Source organism: Anolis sagrei, chromosome 5 (genome assembly GCF_037176765.1).
Source record: "Anolis sagrei isolate rAnoSag1 chromosome 5, rAnoSag1.mat, whole genome shotgun sequence".
NCBI classification, from domain to species: domain Eukaryota; kingdom Metazoa; phylum Chordata; class Lepidosauria; order Squamata; family Dactyloidae; genus Anolis; species Anolis sagrei.
Window position 1 is genome coordinate 137,798,347 of NC_090025.1, and position 16,289 is coordinate 137,814,635.

The following is a 16,289-nucleotide window of genomic DNA, read 5'->3' on the forward strand; positions in this document are numbered from 1 at the left end:
GATCCTGCAAGGAAGACTCCAGCAATACATGGAGCGAGAGTTGCCAGATGTTCAAGCTGGGTTTAGAAAAGGCAGAGGAACGAGAGACCAGATTACCAATATCCGCTGGATAATGGAGAAAGGCAGGGAGTTTCAGAAAAACATCTACTTCTGCTTCATTGACTATTCTAAAGCCTTTGACTGTGTGGATCATAATAAATTGTGGCAAGTTCTTGGTGGGATGGGCATACCAAGCCACCTTGTCTCTCTCCTGAGGAATCTGTACAAGGACCAAGTCGCAACAGTCAGAACTGACCACGGAACAACAGACTGGTTCAAGATTGGGAAAGGCGTACGGCAAGGCTGCATACTCTCACCCAACCTTTTTAACTTGTATGCAGAACACATCATGCGATGTGCGGGGCTGGATGAATGCAAAGCTGGGGTGAAAATTGCTGGAAGAAACATTAACAACCTCAGATATGCAGATGACACCACTCTGATGGCCGAAAGCGAGGAGGAGCTGAGGAGCCTTCTAATCAAGGTGAAAGAAGAAAGCGCAAAAGCCGGGTTGCAGCTAAACGTCAAAAAAACCAAGATTATGGCAACAAGAATGATTGACAACTGGAAAATAGAGGGAGAAACCGTGGAGGCCGTGACAGACTTTGTATTTCTAGGTGCAAAGATTACTGCAGATGCAGACTGTAGCCAGGAAATCAGAAGACGCTTACTTCTTGGGAGGAGAGCAATGTCCAGTCTCGATAAAATAGTGAAGAGTAGAGACATCAGACTGGCAACAAAGATCCGCCTAGTCAAAGCCATGGTATTCCCTGTAGTCACCTACGGATGTGAGAGCTGGACCTTAGGGAAGGCTGAGCGAAGGAAGATCGATGCTTTTGAGCTGTGGTGTTGGAGGAAAGTGCTGAGAGTGCCTTGGACTGCGAGAAGATCCAACCAGTCCATCCTCCAGGAAATAAAGCCCAACTGCTCACTGGAGGGAAAGGTACTAGAGACAAAGTTGAAGTACTTTGGCCACATCATGAGAAGACAGGAAAGCCTAGAGAAGACAATTATGCTGGGGAAAGTGGAAGGCAAAAGGAAGAGGGGCCGACCAAGGGCAAGATGGATGGATGGCATCCTTGAAGTGACTGGACTGACCTTGAGGGAGCTGGGGGTGGTAACGGCCGACAGGGAGCTCTGGCGTAGGCTGGTCCATGAGGTCACGAAGAGTCGGAGACGACTGAACGAATGAACAACAACAACATCTCTTCTGGCAGGCCTACTCAGTTTTAATCATGAGTTTTAAACCCACGTCTTGTGTTCACTATATTTTAATCTTAGAATCATAGAATCATAGAGTTGCAAGAGACCTCATGGGCCATCCAGTCCAACACCCTTCTTCTTCTTCCTACTATTATTATAGGAGTTCCCATTTGCTGACACACCAAAACTCTTTGGCAGAGAAAACTAAATCTTGTAAACAACTTGACTCACATGATTCCATAGAATTAACTACTGGCATTTAAAGTGGTGCTATGCTGCATTAATTCAATAGTGTGGATCAGTGGGTCCCAAAATTTGGTCTCCCAGATATTTTGGACTCCAACTCCCAGAAACTACAGCCATCTTGGCCAACAAGAACACCTGGACTTCATCTCCCATAATTGTAGATGGCCCTATTAAAGGTACAGGAAACCCTATTCAGTTTTAGAATCATAGTTGGAAGAGACTACATATGCAATCTAGTCCAACCCCCTGCCATGCAGGAAAAGTACCCTTGACAGATGACCCTCCAGCCTCTGTTTAAAAGCCTCCAAGGAAGGAATTTCCATGACACTTCCACACAGTGAGTTCCATAGCTGAACAGCTTTTACAGTCTGGAAGTTCTTCCAAGTGTTCAATTGGAATCTCCTTTCCTGTAATTTTATCCCATTATTCCGAGTCCTTGGGGCCTTCCACACGGTTCTATATCAAGAATATCAAGGCAGAAAATCCCACAATATCTGCTTTGAACTGAGTTATCTGAGTCCACACTGCCATATATTCCAGTTCAAAGCAGAAAATGTGGGATTCTCTATCTTGATATTCTGGGATATAGGGCTGTGTGGAAGGGCCACTAGTATCCAGTGCAGTAGGAAAAAAAGCCTGCTTCCTCTTCCTTATGAGATCCTTTCAGATCCTCTCAACCTTCCAGGGAAGTCATGCTACCCCTCTATTCTGCCTTGGTTAGACCACACCTGGAATATTGTGTCCAATTCTGGGCACCACAATTAAAGAGAGATGTTGACAAGCTGGAATGTGTCCAGAGGAGGGCGACTAAAATGATCAAGGGTCTGGAGAACAAGTCATATGAGGAGAGGCTTAAAGAGCTGGGCATGTTTAGCCTGAAGAAGAGAAGGCTGAGAGGAGACATGATAGCCATGTATAAATACGTGAGAGGAAGTCATAGGGAGGAGGGAGCTTCTCTGGAGACTAGGACGCAGAACAATGGATCCAAACTACAAGAAAGGAGATTCCACCTGAACATTAGGAAGAACTTCCTGACTGTGAGAGCTGTTCAGCAGTGGAACTCTCTGCCCTGGAGCGTGGTGGAGGCTCCTTCTTTGGAAGTCTTTAAACAGAGGCCATGTATAAATATGTGAGAGGAAGCCACAGGGAGGAGGGAGCAAGCTTGTTTTCTGCTTCCCTGGAGACTAGGATGCAAAACAATGGCTTCAAACTACAAGAAAGGAGATTCCATCTGAACATGAGGAAGAACTTCCTGACTGTGAGAGCCGTTCAGCAGTGGAACTCTCTGCCCCTGAGTGTGGTGGAGGCTCCTTCTTTGGAAGCTTTTAAACAGAGGCTGGATGGCCGTCTGCCAGGGCTGATTTAAATGCAATATTCCTGCTTCTTGGCAGGGGGTTGGACTGGATGGCTCAGGAAGTCTCTTCCAACTCTTTGATTCTATGAGGCTGGATGGCCATCTGTTGGGGGGCTTTGAATGCAATATTCCTGCTTCTTGGCAGGGGGTTGGACTGGATGGCTCATGAAGTCTCTTCTAACTCTTTGATTCTATGATTCTATGAGGCTGGATGGCCATCTGTTGGGGATGCTTTGAATGCAATTTTCCTGCTTCTTGGCAGGGGGTTGGACTAAATGGCCCATGAGGTCTCTTCCAACTCTATGATTCTTCTGCAGGCTAAACATGCCCTGCTCTTTAAGACGCTCCTCATAGGGCATGATCTCCAGATCTTCGATCCTTTTAGGCAGTCGCCCTCCTTGTTTCAGATTGTCACTCCTTTTCTTGAACTGTGGGGTCCCAAGTCTCACTCTGGCAACTCTTTGACTGGGATGGGGAGCCTTCAAGGATGTTCTTCTTCAGGCAGGAAAGCCACTTGGGCACTCAGCCAGAAGGGAGTGAGAAGTTAAGAGGGGGGGGGGGTGTCAAACAAAACACGGACCCCACCCTCACAACAACTTCAGAGTCTCCATGGCAACCCGAGGCCCCTCCCCTCTCTCTGGCTTTCCCGCCTCCTCTCTCTCCCCACTTCAAGGCAGCAAGGCTTTGGGTGAGTTTGGAGCCGAGGCAGAAGTCCAACTCCACCCCTTCAGCGGCTAAGGAGGACTTTCTCTTTCTTTCTCTTTCGGAGGCAAGCTGGGACCAAAGTCTCTCTTTCCTCTCTCTGGGCTGGTCCCATCGTTCCCCTTGGTCCCCCTGCGCCTCTCCCCAAGTTTGCTCTCCGCAGCGCCTGGAAACCAAAGGGCGCCATGGATGTGGAGAACCAAGACGTGCTGCTGGAGGTGGCGGAGGAGGAGGAAGAGGAAGGAGGAGAAGGGGAGGAAGAGGATGGGGAGACCGGTGAGTATGGAGCAGCCGGTTAGCGAATAGGAGTGTGTGTGTGTGTGTGTCTTTGAGGACAAGTTGGAGGATATGTGCCCAAGACGAGTTGCAGTTTTAAATCAGAGACATTGAGACTTGAAGGATGTCCTTGGTTGATGCTTATGATGGTTGTTTTATTGTTTTATTATTGGCATAATGTTCTTTCTATCTTGTTTTATATTACTGTTAGATTTTATATGCTATGTTTTAATTCTGTGTTACTGAGTTTGGCCCCATGTAAGTCGCCCCGAGTCCCTTCAGGGAGATGGAGGCGGGGTATAAAAATAAGTTGTCGTTATTATTATTATTATTATTATTATTATTATTATTATTATATAAAAGGAGAACCCAAATATTGGAGGGTTTTGGAAGCCAAACTATGAGGAACAGTGGGTTATTGTGAGTTTTCCGGGCTGTCTGGCCATGCTCCAGAAGCATTCTCTCCTGACCTTTTGCCCACATCTATGGCAAGCATCCTCAGAGGTTGTGGGGTCTGTTGGAAACTAAGCAAGTGGGATTTCTATATCTGTGGATGTCCAGGGTGGGAGAAAGAACTCTTGTCTGTTTGAGGTAGATGTGAATGTTGCAATTGATTAGCATTTAATAGCCTAGCAGTTTCAAGGTCTAGCTTCTTACTGCGTGAGGAACAGCTTAGGGAGCTGGGTACAGTTTAGCTTGGAGAAAAGAGGCTGAGAGGGGACAGAAGAGCTATGTTTCAATACTTGAAAGGATGCCACATTGGGAAGGCTGCTCTAAAGACTATGTCTGTTTGAGGTAGGTGTGAGTGTTGCAATTGATTAGCATTTAATGGCCTAGCAGTTGCAAGGTCTGGCTTCTTCCTGTATAAGGAACAGCTTAAGGAGCTGGGTACAGTTTAGCTTGGGGAAAAGGAGGTTGAGAGGGGATAGGAGAGCTATGTTTAAGTACTTGAAACAATGTCACATTGGGAAGGCTTCTCTAAAGACTAGAACGAGGAGAAACGGATTCAAATCTCAGGGGGAAAAAGATCCCACCTCAACATTAGGAAGAACTTCCTAATGGGAAGCGCTGTTTGGCAGTGGAATAGGCTGCCTTGAATGGTGGTGGGGTCTTCTTCTCTGAAGGTTTTTAAACAAAGACTGGGTAGTCATCTATCAGGAGTGCTTTGACTATATTTTCCTGCATGGCAAGGGGTTGGACAGGATGGCCTTTGTGGTCTCTTCCTACTCTATGATTCCATTATTATTATTATTATTATACTACATTTATACCCCACCCTTCTCACCCCCATGGGAACTCAGGGCAGCTCACAGACCATGGCATAGAATGTCATATTACACAACTTGAGGTTGTTGTGAGTTTTCCGGGCTGTCTGGCCATGTTCCAGAAGCATTCTCTCCTGATGTTTCACCCACATGCCTGGCAGGCATCCTCAAAGGTTGAGAGGTCTGTTGGAAACAAGGCAAGTGACATTTATATATCTGTGGAATGTCCAGGGAGAAAGATAACATTTATTTATTTCCCATACTTCTACCCAACCCTTCTCACCTGAAGGGAACTTAGCAGCCTCACAACTGGCAGCAAGCTAGCCAGTTGCAACGTTCACACCTGCCCCAAGCAGACAAGACTTCTTTCTCCCACCCTGGACAGATATATTAACCCCACTTGTCTAGTTTTCAACAGACCTCACAACCTCTGAGGATGCCTGCCATAGATGTGGGTGAAACGTCAGGAGAGAATGCTTCTGGAACATGGCCATACAGCCCGGAAAACTCACAGCAACCCAGAGATTCCAATCATGAAAGCCTTCAACAGCATAACTTGAACTGCCAAGTTACTACTATTATTATTTTATGTACTTATACCCCCCTTTTTAAATCTCATGAACCGAGACCTAAAATGGCTCACATCTGAAGCTGGATCTACACTGCCAGATAACCTAGGATCAGATCCTGGGATATAGGGCAGTGTAGATCTGGCCTGAATATACAACTATTAAATTGTTAAAGTTTTACTTCCCAGTTATTTTCAAAGAGATCGCCTTAAAGTTGGGGACATTTTAAGATACCCAGTGCCTTGGAGAATGTTATGACTCAGGAATTGCCGCTCAACTTTGCCTTTCTCCGTCCCCCGCCGCCATTCACTTCTTCACCCACTCCTTTTCTGAAAGGCTGAGAATTGTGTGCAAAGAGAACTGCCTGCGGTGTGTGACTTTTGCCAATGGACTTAGGAAAGAATGTGCTTTTGTGCTGGGATCTCGGTTTGTTAGTTTAAAGAGCAGAAAGCTGTCACTCTTCCAAATACATATGAGTCAGAAAACAAATGATGAATTGGGCGGGGAAGTGAAGCTTGAAGACAGGAGTGTTTGCATCTGGGGGTCTGGAAAAACTCAGCAACACAGTTTTTTCCCTATCTGAAAAACTCTGGAATACCAAATTTGTGTGTGTGTGTGCCTTTAAGTTGACTGTTGACTTATGGCAACCTTATGAATTTCATAGGGTTTTGTTAGGCAAGGAATACTCAGATCTGGTTTAGCACTTCCTTCCCCTAAAATATTAAATACCACCGCAGCTGGTATTCATTTTCTCCCATCTGAGTCCTAACCAGGACTGATCCTACTTCTTTTCCAAAATCTGGCAACATCGGATGCCAGGAAAAGAGAGTTGATCTTGCATAAGGCCATTAAAATCAGCAGGGACTTAATCTACTCAAACCCGTGTTCTGTAACTTTTGGAACATGGAGCTGTCCCTATGCTTTGTGAAACCAAAGCTAGATGAAATAAATCTGTAACTCAGGAGAAACAACATCTAGGGAATGATAAAAGAGTTTTAAACTTTGCTTCTTTGTGTTGGAATTAAATTATAGCCAGTAGGGGAAGATGATTAGGTTATTATATTTGGGAAATGATGTTGTGCTCACAGAACAAAAGCCTCCTGCAGTCCCTGGCTTGGACCTCACTCTTGGCCTCAACCAAGAGTTTTGGTTTTACGGTTTTGGCAGGCTGTAATTTAACAGCCAAAGCAGTTTTGTAGAGCAAGGAGAAAAGTGTAATAAATAATAAAAATACATATTGTATCTTTAAGAGGGGAAATGCTCTCTTTCCGAGGCTGATTAAAATCCCACATTATCTGCTTTGAACTGGAATATATGGCAGTGTGGACTCAGATAACCCAGCTCAAGGCAGATATTGTGGGACTTTCTGCCTTGATATTCAGGATTATATGGCTGTGTGGAAGGGATCTTGGAGAAAAATTGAGGATTGCTTATTTGGTCATGTGTTCAATTTACAATTGCAGTCCTGCAATCAAAAAGGCCCGTTCGATACATTAAAATGAACTTGAGAAAGCACACATATGATTGCACTCATGTGCACACACACATTTGCCACTTATCTTTTTCAAACAAGTTGTTGCTCCCTTAAAACAGCAATTAACACCCATGAATGAAAACAAAGTCTGCTAAAACTGTGCCAAAATGGTTGGCTCATCAAAAAGATAAAAGCAGTACCAACTAAGGGCCACCTAGCTCTGTCAGAACACATTACAGTGCATATGTTCCCATATGTTACAATGTAATTTTCTCTGGAAGAATATAAACAGGGGCTTATAGAGCCATCACTAAGGAAAAATGCACAGCTAGGGTTTAGGTCCTGTGATGATGCTATCTCAGACACAATTAATTACCTAACCTCCTAAATAGAATACTGGAAAATATCACCTGAAGGCTGGAAACAGTTGTGTCCACATGGGTAATGGCATTTCTGGGTCCAATCAATCTATGTCTATGTTTGTGTGTATATGCCTTCAAGTCACCTTTTGACTTACCATTCATTTCATAGGGAATATAATGGGCCCATCAAGGAATACAGTGGGTCCATCATATCCATGGGGCCATGGTGGTGCAACGGATTAAACTGCTAAACTGCAGAAGTTGCTAACCAGAAGGTTGGTGGTTCAAATCCATGGGATGGGGTGAGCTACTGTTGTTAGCCCCAGCTTCTGCCAACCTAGCAGTTCGAAAACATGCAAATGTGAGTAGATAATAGGTACCACTTCGGCGGGAAGGTAATGGCACTCCAATGTAGTCATGCCAGCCACATGACCTTAGAGGCATCTACGGACAACACTGGCTCTTTGGCTTAGAAATGGAGATGAGCACCACCCCCCAGAGTTGGACTCAACTAGATTTAATGTCAAAGGGAGACCTTTACCTTTACCTATCATATCCATGGGGGTTGGTTTTGGGATAAATCACAAATACAACAAAATGTAAACAATCACACTTTGTATTATTTTATGGTGATAACATGAACACACATTGGTCAGCATGTCCACTTTCATTTCACTGCCATTTACTAATATGGGGTAACACAACCTGGACTTATTGAAGATTGCAGATCCAGGTTCTGCACTCAGAGATGGTTTTGCCAGTTACTTCCTCTAAAATGTAGCCTTTGATTCCTTGCATTCATTAGCGATCTCCCATCCAGTTACTAGCCAGGACTGGACTTGCTGAGCTTCCAAAATCAGGTGAGATTTGGAGAGTTTAGAGTATTTGCCTCCAACTCATCTATAAGAGGAATTTAATCAGGAACAGAAAAATACAAGGAACTATTCATATGGATAATTAAAAATTGAAAGTTGATATGTGGAAATCAAGAAATATCTACTGTTTTGTGCAGGGGTTTTGCTCACAATTCTGCTGCCAAACTTATGAATTTAACACTGGCTTGTGGCAATTTGAAATATTGTAAAAGTCTGTAAAAAGGTATAAAAGTCAAAAGATGACAGGATAAAGGTGTTTTTTTTAAAAAAAATGAATGTAAGACTCATTTTCTTTAAATCTTCTCCTTCCACTTTGTAAGTTGAATCTGACATCTATCTCTTGTAAATTACAGAGTACATCTGCCTGTATGTTTGACATCAGTCTTCCTTACAATCATGAAACCTTTTACTTCTGCCTAAGTTGTTAAGAGAAAGAAAACAGAGACAAGAGGCAGCTGATGTGTGTAATATTTGTCAGTGATGCATGCAAGCACTGGAGACTACACATTAGAAACTGTCTAGATTTATCAGCGATATAATGGCTAGATGATTTCTCATATTCGTTTCAATTTGTAACAAAGTAAAATTAGATATACATACAAACATTCATGTCACCATTTACTTGGATACAATGTTGAAATTTATCAGGAGGTAGCTAATGTGTCCATGGTACTATCATTTGGTATCTAAAAAGTTGCGCCCTTTTAATTGTGCTAAATATGTGAGTTCTTGGTGTCATCTTAGGCCCCATTTACACTGTTATATTAAATCCAGATTATCTGCTTTGAACTGGGTTATATTATATAATAATAATAATAATAATAATAATACACTATTTATATTCCGCCCTTCTCCCCTATGGGACTCAAAGGGGATTGCAGTATTTACATACATAGGCAAACATTCAATACCTTTACAATCATATACAATGAGACACAAAAACACAAACAAAGGCAGAGGCATCTCCTTTTATTTCCGGCTTCTGACGGCAGTGCTCATCTCTGGCTCTGTAGATGTGTTTTCCTCCATTTTCAAGCCAAGGAGCCTGCGTTGTCACCTCCTGGTTGTGTGGCCAGCAAGATTGTTTGGAGCTTCTCTTGCCTTTTCCCACCGAAGTGGTACCTATTTATTGACTCACATTTGCATGTTTTCAAACTGCTAGGTTGGCAGGAGCTGGAGTTTATAGACAGGAGTTCACTCCATCTCACAGACTGGAACCTTCAACCTTCAGGTCAGCAGTTCAGCAGCACAAGGGTTTAATCCATTGCACAAATGCCCTTTATCCATTGCACAACTATCCTATATCCCAGGATCTGATCCCAAATTATTTTTATTCTAGATTATCTGGCAGTGTAGACTCATAAATCCAGTTCAAAGCAGATAATATGGATCATCTGCTTTGATAGTCTGGATTATATGGCAATGTAGAAAGGGTCATGGTTTTAACTTTGGGCCCTTCCCCACAGCCCTATATCCTAAAATATTGAGGCAGAAAATCCCACAATATCTGCTTTGAACTGGGTTATCTATGTCCACACAGAGATAATGTGGGATTTCTGCCTTGATATTCTGGGATATAGGGCTGTGTGGAAGGGCCCTTTGACTCTGGATACACAAGGATCTTTGGCCGTGCAGTGTTCCACATTTTAAAAGGCTTGTGGCAACTTTGTATGCACCTGCATAAACACATCTGTTTGGACATGTTTTCAGATCATGGGGCCCTGCTGAGGTAGTGTTGAATGTGCACACAAGGCAACCTCATTTAAATGAAATGTCAAGGCTGCACAAGCCTGCAGGAATATGTTTTTCTTATATATCTGCTGTCATTTTGTCCCCGTATATTTATTAGTCTTTCAATTTAACTACAGTTTTGATCACTTTGTTTATAGAACTTACACAAGTGGAAGAGAATAGTAGAAGTGCCATCATTTTTAACTTCAGCAAAGTTGGGTAAAGTACACTCTGTAGGGCACCCCAGCTTTTCTGTAGCCTACAAAGACTTTGGTGACATCTGAAGCCCATTGGGAACCAAGAATTATAAAATAGTAAAATTAGAAAAAAAATAATTAGTGGAAAGTGGCAGAATTGCCACAATTTGATACACAAAATATACTAAATTTAGCAGTCGGGGCTATCTTCCCCCTTTAGTCCCTGTGAAAATAAATGACCAAAATTTTACAAAATCGAAACCAAAATTTACATGTTTTCAGATCATTTGGTTCTGATGTCCTAATGCTGAACATGCAGATAATATAACCAAAATTGAAACCAAAAGTGACTTTCCCATTTATTTATTATTTATTTATATACGACATTTATATTCCGCCCTTCTCACCCCAAAGGGGACTCAGTGGCTTTGGAACCACTGAAGTGGTTCCCACCTTTTTTATATATCTTGACTTGACCAGGGACCACTTTGACGAGGGACAGCTCTCCAACATTAGAACCAAAAGGGTTACGAATCAGTTTTGCGCCAACTTTCGATTAGGTTTGATTATTTGGGGTGCTGATTCAGAAAATTGCATTTGATAGAGTACATCAGTTCTAGTGTCTGATAAGAACATATGCCATCCACCCTGAGTCCCTTTGGGGAGATAGTGCAGAATATAAATAAAGTTTTATTATAGTTACCATCTGTTTGCCCACAGAAAACTATATTTAACAAGGCTGGGCGCTATAAGAGGGTTTTGCAAGATTAGTCCCTTTTGTTGCAATGGTGTAGTAATGGTGAGATTACGGACCATATTTTAGTTCTTGCGGACCACTGGTGGTCCATGGACCACAGGTTGGGAACCACTGCTAAACTTTAGGGTCACTGGGAAGATAATAGTATGCCCAATTAGATGGGTACATTGGACATAGAAATTGGTTTGTTTGCCCGAACAGATTTTCACCCATGCCCTATATTTTGGAGAAAGCATGTGATTAAAAATGTAACAGCGGCAAGAAACAAACAATTTTCAACTATGAGAGCTGACAGGCGCTAGGCTTGCCACCACTTCCTTTGCTGCGGGTTGAGTCATTGCTGTGGTTTTATAATCAGATCATGCTGTCTTGTAGCTAACGTAATTCTGTAATTCCCTCGAGAGGAACTGAACTGTGGGGGAGGGTTTTGTTTATTTACTTTTGAAATTTCCAAGCTACCCTTCAATTGTGTGTAAATTCTGAACCTACAGCCTGTAGTTGGCAAACTATTGCTTCATTCCAGGTAAATGTCTCATTTAAATCTGAGATTGCTTCAAAGGAAGTTTTCTGCAGCACAACAAACCATCCTTCCTGTCTTCAGTTCCTTCAGTTCAAGAAAAGGGTTGTACTTCAAAACAGCTAGTATTGTGTCCTGTGCAAAGCAAGGAGGATCTAAACAAACAGTTCTGCCCATCCTGATTCCACTTTTAAAACTAAATCCTGTTGGTTCACCTCTTGACATACACAAAGCTACCTGGCATTACGTTACAAAACATTTGCAGGCAAGGTTGCATGTTCCTAGGTACTACCATGATATGTGATATTGCCCTTTCTCCATATCACCATTCACTTAATCCAGTCCTTGCACAATGTTCCTTGTGATGTGAGGGACTGATATGTATGGTTCCGGTAAAGGAGAAGGGATTGCTAGCAGCAGACTCTTTGGGTTGATTCAAGGCACCTTAATGGTTTGGATGCAGGTGTGTGTAGAATCTGGTATGGGTTCATACTGCAGAGGCTAGGCAACCTCAATACTATTTGCTGCCCTCCTCTCACTTACCCAAGTCAAGCTATACAGTATTCAAAGCCAATCAAATTATTTTGATACTTCACAGTATCTCACAAGAATCTTTCCTTATCTAAGGCAGTGAAAAAAATGTATAATAAAGTGAATAACTAACTTGGGTCCCTTCCACACTGCCCCTATATTCCAGGATCTGATCCCAGATTATCTGGCAGTGGAGACTCATATAATACAGTTTAAACCAGACAATCTGGGACCAGAAACTGGATTAGATGGCAGTGTGGAAGGGGCCTCAGAGGTGGCTCTCAGGTCTGAGTTCCTTAGCTATCTTTGCTGGCAAGGCTTGATGGGCATTGCAGTCCATCAATATGCATTGCCTAACCCTGAATTAACCATGTGGTATGCTTCCATGACAACTAGGGCCCTAGCTATGGCCCCATCTACACTGCCATATAAAATTCAGAATATCAGCCTTGAACTGAATTATATGGCAATGTAGACTCATATAATCCAGTTCAAAACAGATCATGTGAATTATTTGCTTTGATAATCTGGATTATAGGCAGTGTAAATCCTGCCTAATGCTCACTGCTTCCAGTTGTTTTGTGATTAGAAGATTTTAATAAGTAAATGTTAATGAAAGAAATCTATATCCAGTGCTATTCAAATCCAGGCACCATATTCTGGGATATGCAACAACATCCACAAAGCAGCAGGGGCAGCTGGATTTCATGACAAATTGCTAACGGAGCTGAAATTTTATTTGCTGTTTTGTGCCTTCAAGTTTTTCCAATTTATACTGGCCCTAGAGCAGCCATGGGCAAACTTTGGCCCTCCAGGTGTTTTGTACTTCAACTCCCACTATTCCTAACAGCCTACTGGTTGTTAGGAATGGTGGGAAATGAAGTCCAAAATACCCGAAGGGCCGAAGTTTGCCAGTGCCTGTCCTAGAGCAAAGTTATAACACAATTCGAAAGCTTTTCAAATCTATTTTATGCTTTGGAGCCAACCAAAGAATGATGCTGGTGCTTTGAGGATTTTTCAGTATTTGTATGTAATGCTGTTTCCCTTGTTCAAAACCAATAAAAAAAGTTTAACAAGCAAGTAACTCCCCAGAGTCTGCCTGAGACCTTTATGATCCATTGCCAATCAGAGAGCAAAATAGTTTTACACAGACATAACCAGGGACAGTTTTCTATTATTGTCTACACCATGAGGGCCAAAGTTTGCCCATGTCTGGACTAATTTCTTCCTCCATAATTGCTGCTGTGTTAAGACATATATGAAAAAATCTGTGTTTTGAATTGATTTCTTAGAAAATGAATGTCAAAGTTGTAATTATAATTTTACATTATAATAAAATATGCTTAAGTTATAGTACTGTCTGTATTATGTGTTAGAGAAAAACAAAGTTTACAGAACAAAATAAATGATAAATTCTGTTGAAATTTCAGTTTACTCTTAAGTGGACACATGGGCACACAAGCATACTGCCTTGCAAAATTACTCATCATCTTTGATATTTCCACATTTTGCTGTGTAACAACCTGGAACTGAAATGAACATAACTGTTATTATTTCCAAATCTCAGCACTGTGAAGGCAGGAAATATTTTTGTTTTAGTACAAAAGTTAAATAAACAAAATTATATTGGCAGTTGCTAATTGCATAAGTAATCTTCTTGTTTATCGTGGCACTCTTAAACAAGCTCTGGTCAATCCACTGCCTGCAGAAGTCACATTAGTAGATGAATCAGACATACTTCTGTGCTGTTCCAGTGTCACACAATTTCAGATCAAACACTCCTGTTTCTGAAGCTTGTTGGAGAGTACATTTCAGCTCCACTCTGTTTCACAGGATCTCAGAACTGTGTACAATTAACATTATTTCAAAGAAGTTTAAACAATTAAAATAGACTAAAACATATAAAATATGATTGACATGTTAAATCAAATTTAAAAGAATAAAATAGTTTTAAAGTCGTATATGTTAGCATTTCCAAAATAATCAGAAAGCCCAAAAGTTTTAACTACAAGCCATGTTTTGATCTAGTGCCGAAGATTGGATCTATATCCCAGAATCTGATCCTGGATTATATGAGTCTACACTGTCGGATAATCTGGGATAAACAGATAATCTTGAATCAGATCCTGGGATGTAGGGTAGTGTAGATCCATATAATCCAGGTCACTGCATAATTGCATGCCTTGGCTGAGGCTGGATCTACACTGAATGCAGATTATCTGCATTCAGTGGATTTTATGAGTCAACACTGCCATATAATCTAGTTCAAACCAGATAATATGGGTTCAGAAACCGGATTAGATGGCAGTATAGATGTGACCTGAGAAAGCCTTCCTCAACATCCTCACACAGGGCATTGACCTCACTGGCCACAGAGGTCAATATTGTACACACACAGTGTACAATATTGACCTCTCTGGCAAACCTCAATTCTTTATTCCCTCTAAACAAGGAATATTATGAAGATCAGGAGTTATCAAACCAAATCTGACAGAAATTTAAACAAAAGCACCAGTAAGGATAAGGTTATTAAAATATCTTAAAGCTTGAACATCCCCGAGGGCACTGTTAAATACATTAATACAGAACTTAAAGAACATGGTTCAGCTGATACTCTGTCAGCTATCTACCAAAATTAAGGATACATCAACACTGTAAATTCAGTTTGACACCAACTTAACTGCCATTTCTCCATGCTATAGAATCGTTTCTTTGCCAAAAGAGTGCTGATGCCTCAGCAAACTATAGATCCCTTGATTCCATAATATTTGAGCCATGACAGCAAAAGTCTCAAATTGCACTAATTCTACAGTATAGATGCATCCTCTGCGATAAAATAAGGAGATTATTTTGGTGGAAAGCAACAAAAAAAAACCAATGGTAATAGTGGGAGAGCTGCAGAAATTCACAAATCTGAGAAGGAATCATCCACAGGACAACTATTACCCAGATACTTCTCCAAGGTGAGTTTTGTGGAATAATAACAGGATAAAAGCCATTTCTTAAAACAAATCCATCTCAGGCCCCATCTGGAAAAAAGATGAGAAAAAACAAGGGTCAAAACTGAATGCCTCTAGAACATGGCCCTATAGCCCGAAAAAACCTACAACAACCCAGTGATTCCATCCATGAAAGCCTTTGACAATACATTGAACATGTTATCCTTGGTGCAAAACCATACAGGCCAAAGTCAATGGACATTCATTCCCTTCAGTACACTATCTCGATGTCCTATTATGGAGATGCTCTTTCTTGGCAGGGGCTAGGAAATTGGTCAGAATTGAGGGCAAGATGAGTAGAGCCGAACACAGGGCAATTCTAAAGAAGTATCTTTGGTCTGTAGGAGACTGGATCCCCTAAACACATAGCAGAAGTAACACTGCAGTGATCAAATCCTAGACCGCAATCTAACTGGGTATCTGTGGCAAGACTTGAAAGTTGCCCCAACAGATTTGTAATTGTTTGAAGTGAAGGAAACTTTTCCTTCTCCAGTCTGAGGCCCAGAAACTAGTCTTGAGCGTGAATCCATTTTTAGCTGTTTCCTTCAGACAATTCAGCTTCTTTGGTTTGTTCAGGTACCTGTAATGACAAGGTCCCAGCCATCATGGAGTCCTGTCCGTAACTGGACTATGTGGCAGCCAATCTCTATTTGGCATCACAGATTAGTCTTTTTGATTTTCTTTATTTTCCTTCAATATTTGATTTTTATTTTTTATTTTTTGGTGTGTGTGTAGTGGGACTGACTGGGAGTTGGGGACATGTGGGACGGGTGAGTGGGGTGCGCGCACACATTTGGAGGCTTGGGAGAGTCACCCTTTTAGCTTTTTTCTCTTTCCCTTCCTCTCCTTCAAATACTTCTAAAAGATTAAGAATAAGAATAAGAATAATCCCAGCAAACAAAAATAAAACCCTCATACTCTGAAAACGACTACACCTAGTTACCTCTCCTCTAGGATAGAAGGTAGAAACAGCTTTAAGGAAGCATTAAACCTGAAGCAGAAAGCAGAAAGGAAATAGAAGAATGCCCACCCACTCCAGACAGCATGAAGTAGAGTAAAAACAGAGGGTTTTTTAAAGGAAGCCCAGGGATGCTAGTTCCAGGTCATCTCTCTTCCTTCCCTGTGCTTCCTTAAAATGCCAGAGAAAGCTGGTGACAGGCGGCAAGGAGAGAAAGCACATGCCTGCTTGCAG

General features: G+C 41.8%; 1 protein-coding gene across 1 annotated transcript in view; it reads left to right on the plus strand.

Annotated features, from left to right (window-relative positions):
• The first annotated feature begins 3,486 nt into the window (after nt 1-3,486).
• The window catches only part of ANO6 (anoctamin 6), an 89,097-nt gene continuing 76,294 nt past the window's right edge, over nt 3,487-16,289 (plus strand). Inside the window, exon 1 of the mRNA XM_060777560.2 lies at nt 3,487-3,820. Coding sequence (XP_060633543.2) covers nt 3,730-3,820 — 91 coding nt within the window. The 5' untranslated portion in view covers nt 3,487-3,729. The remainder of the gene's footprint in view (nt 3,821-16,289) is intronic.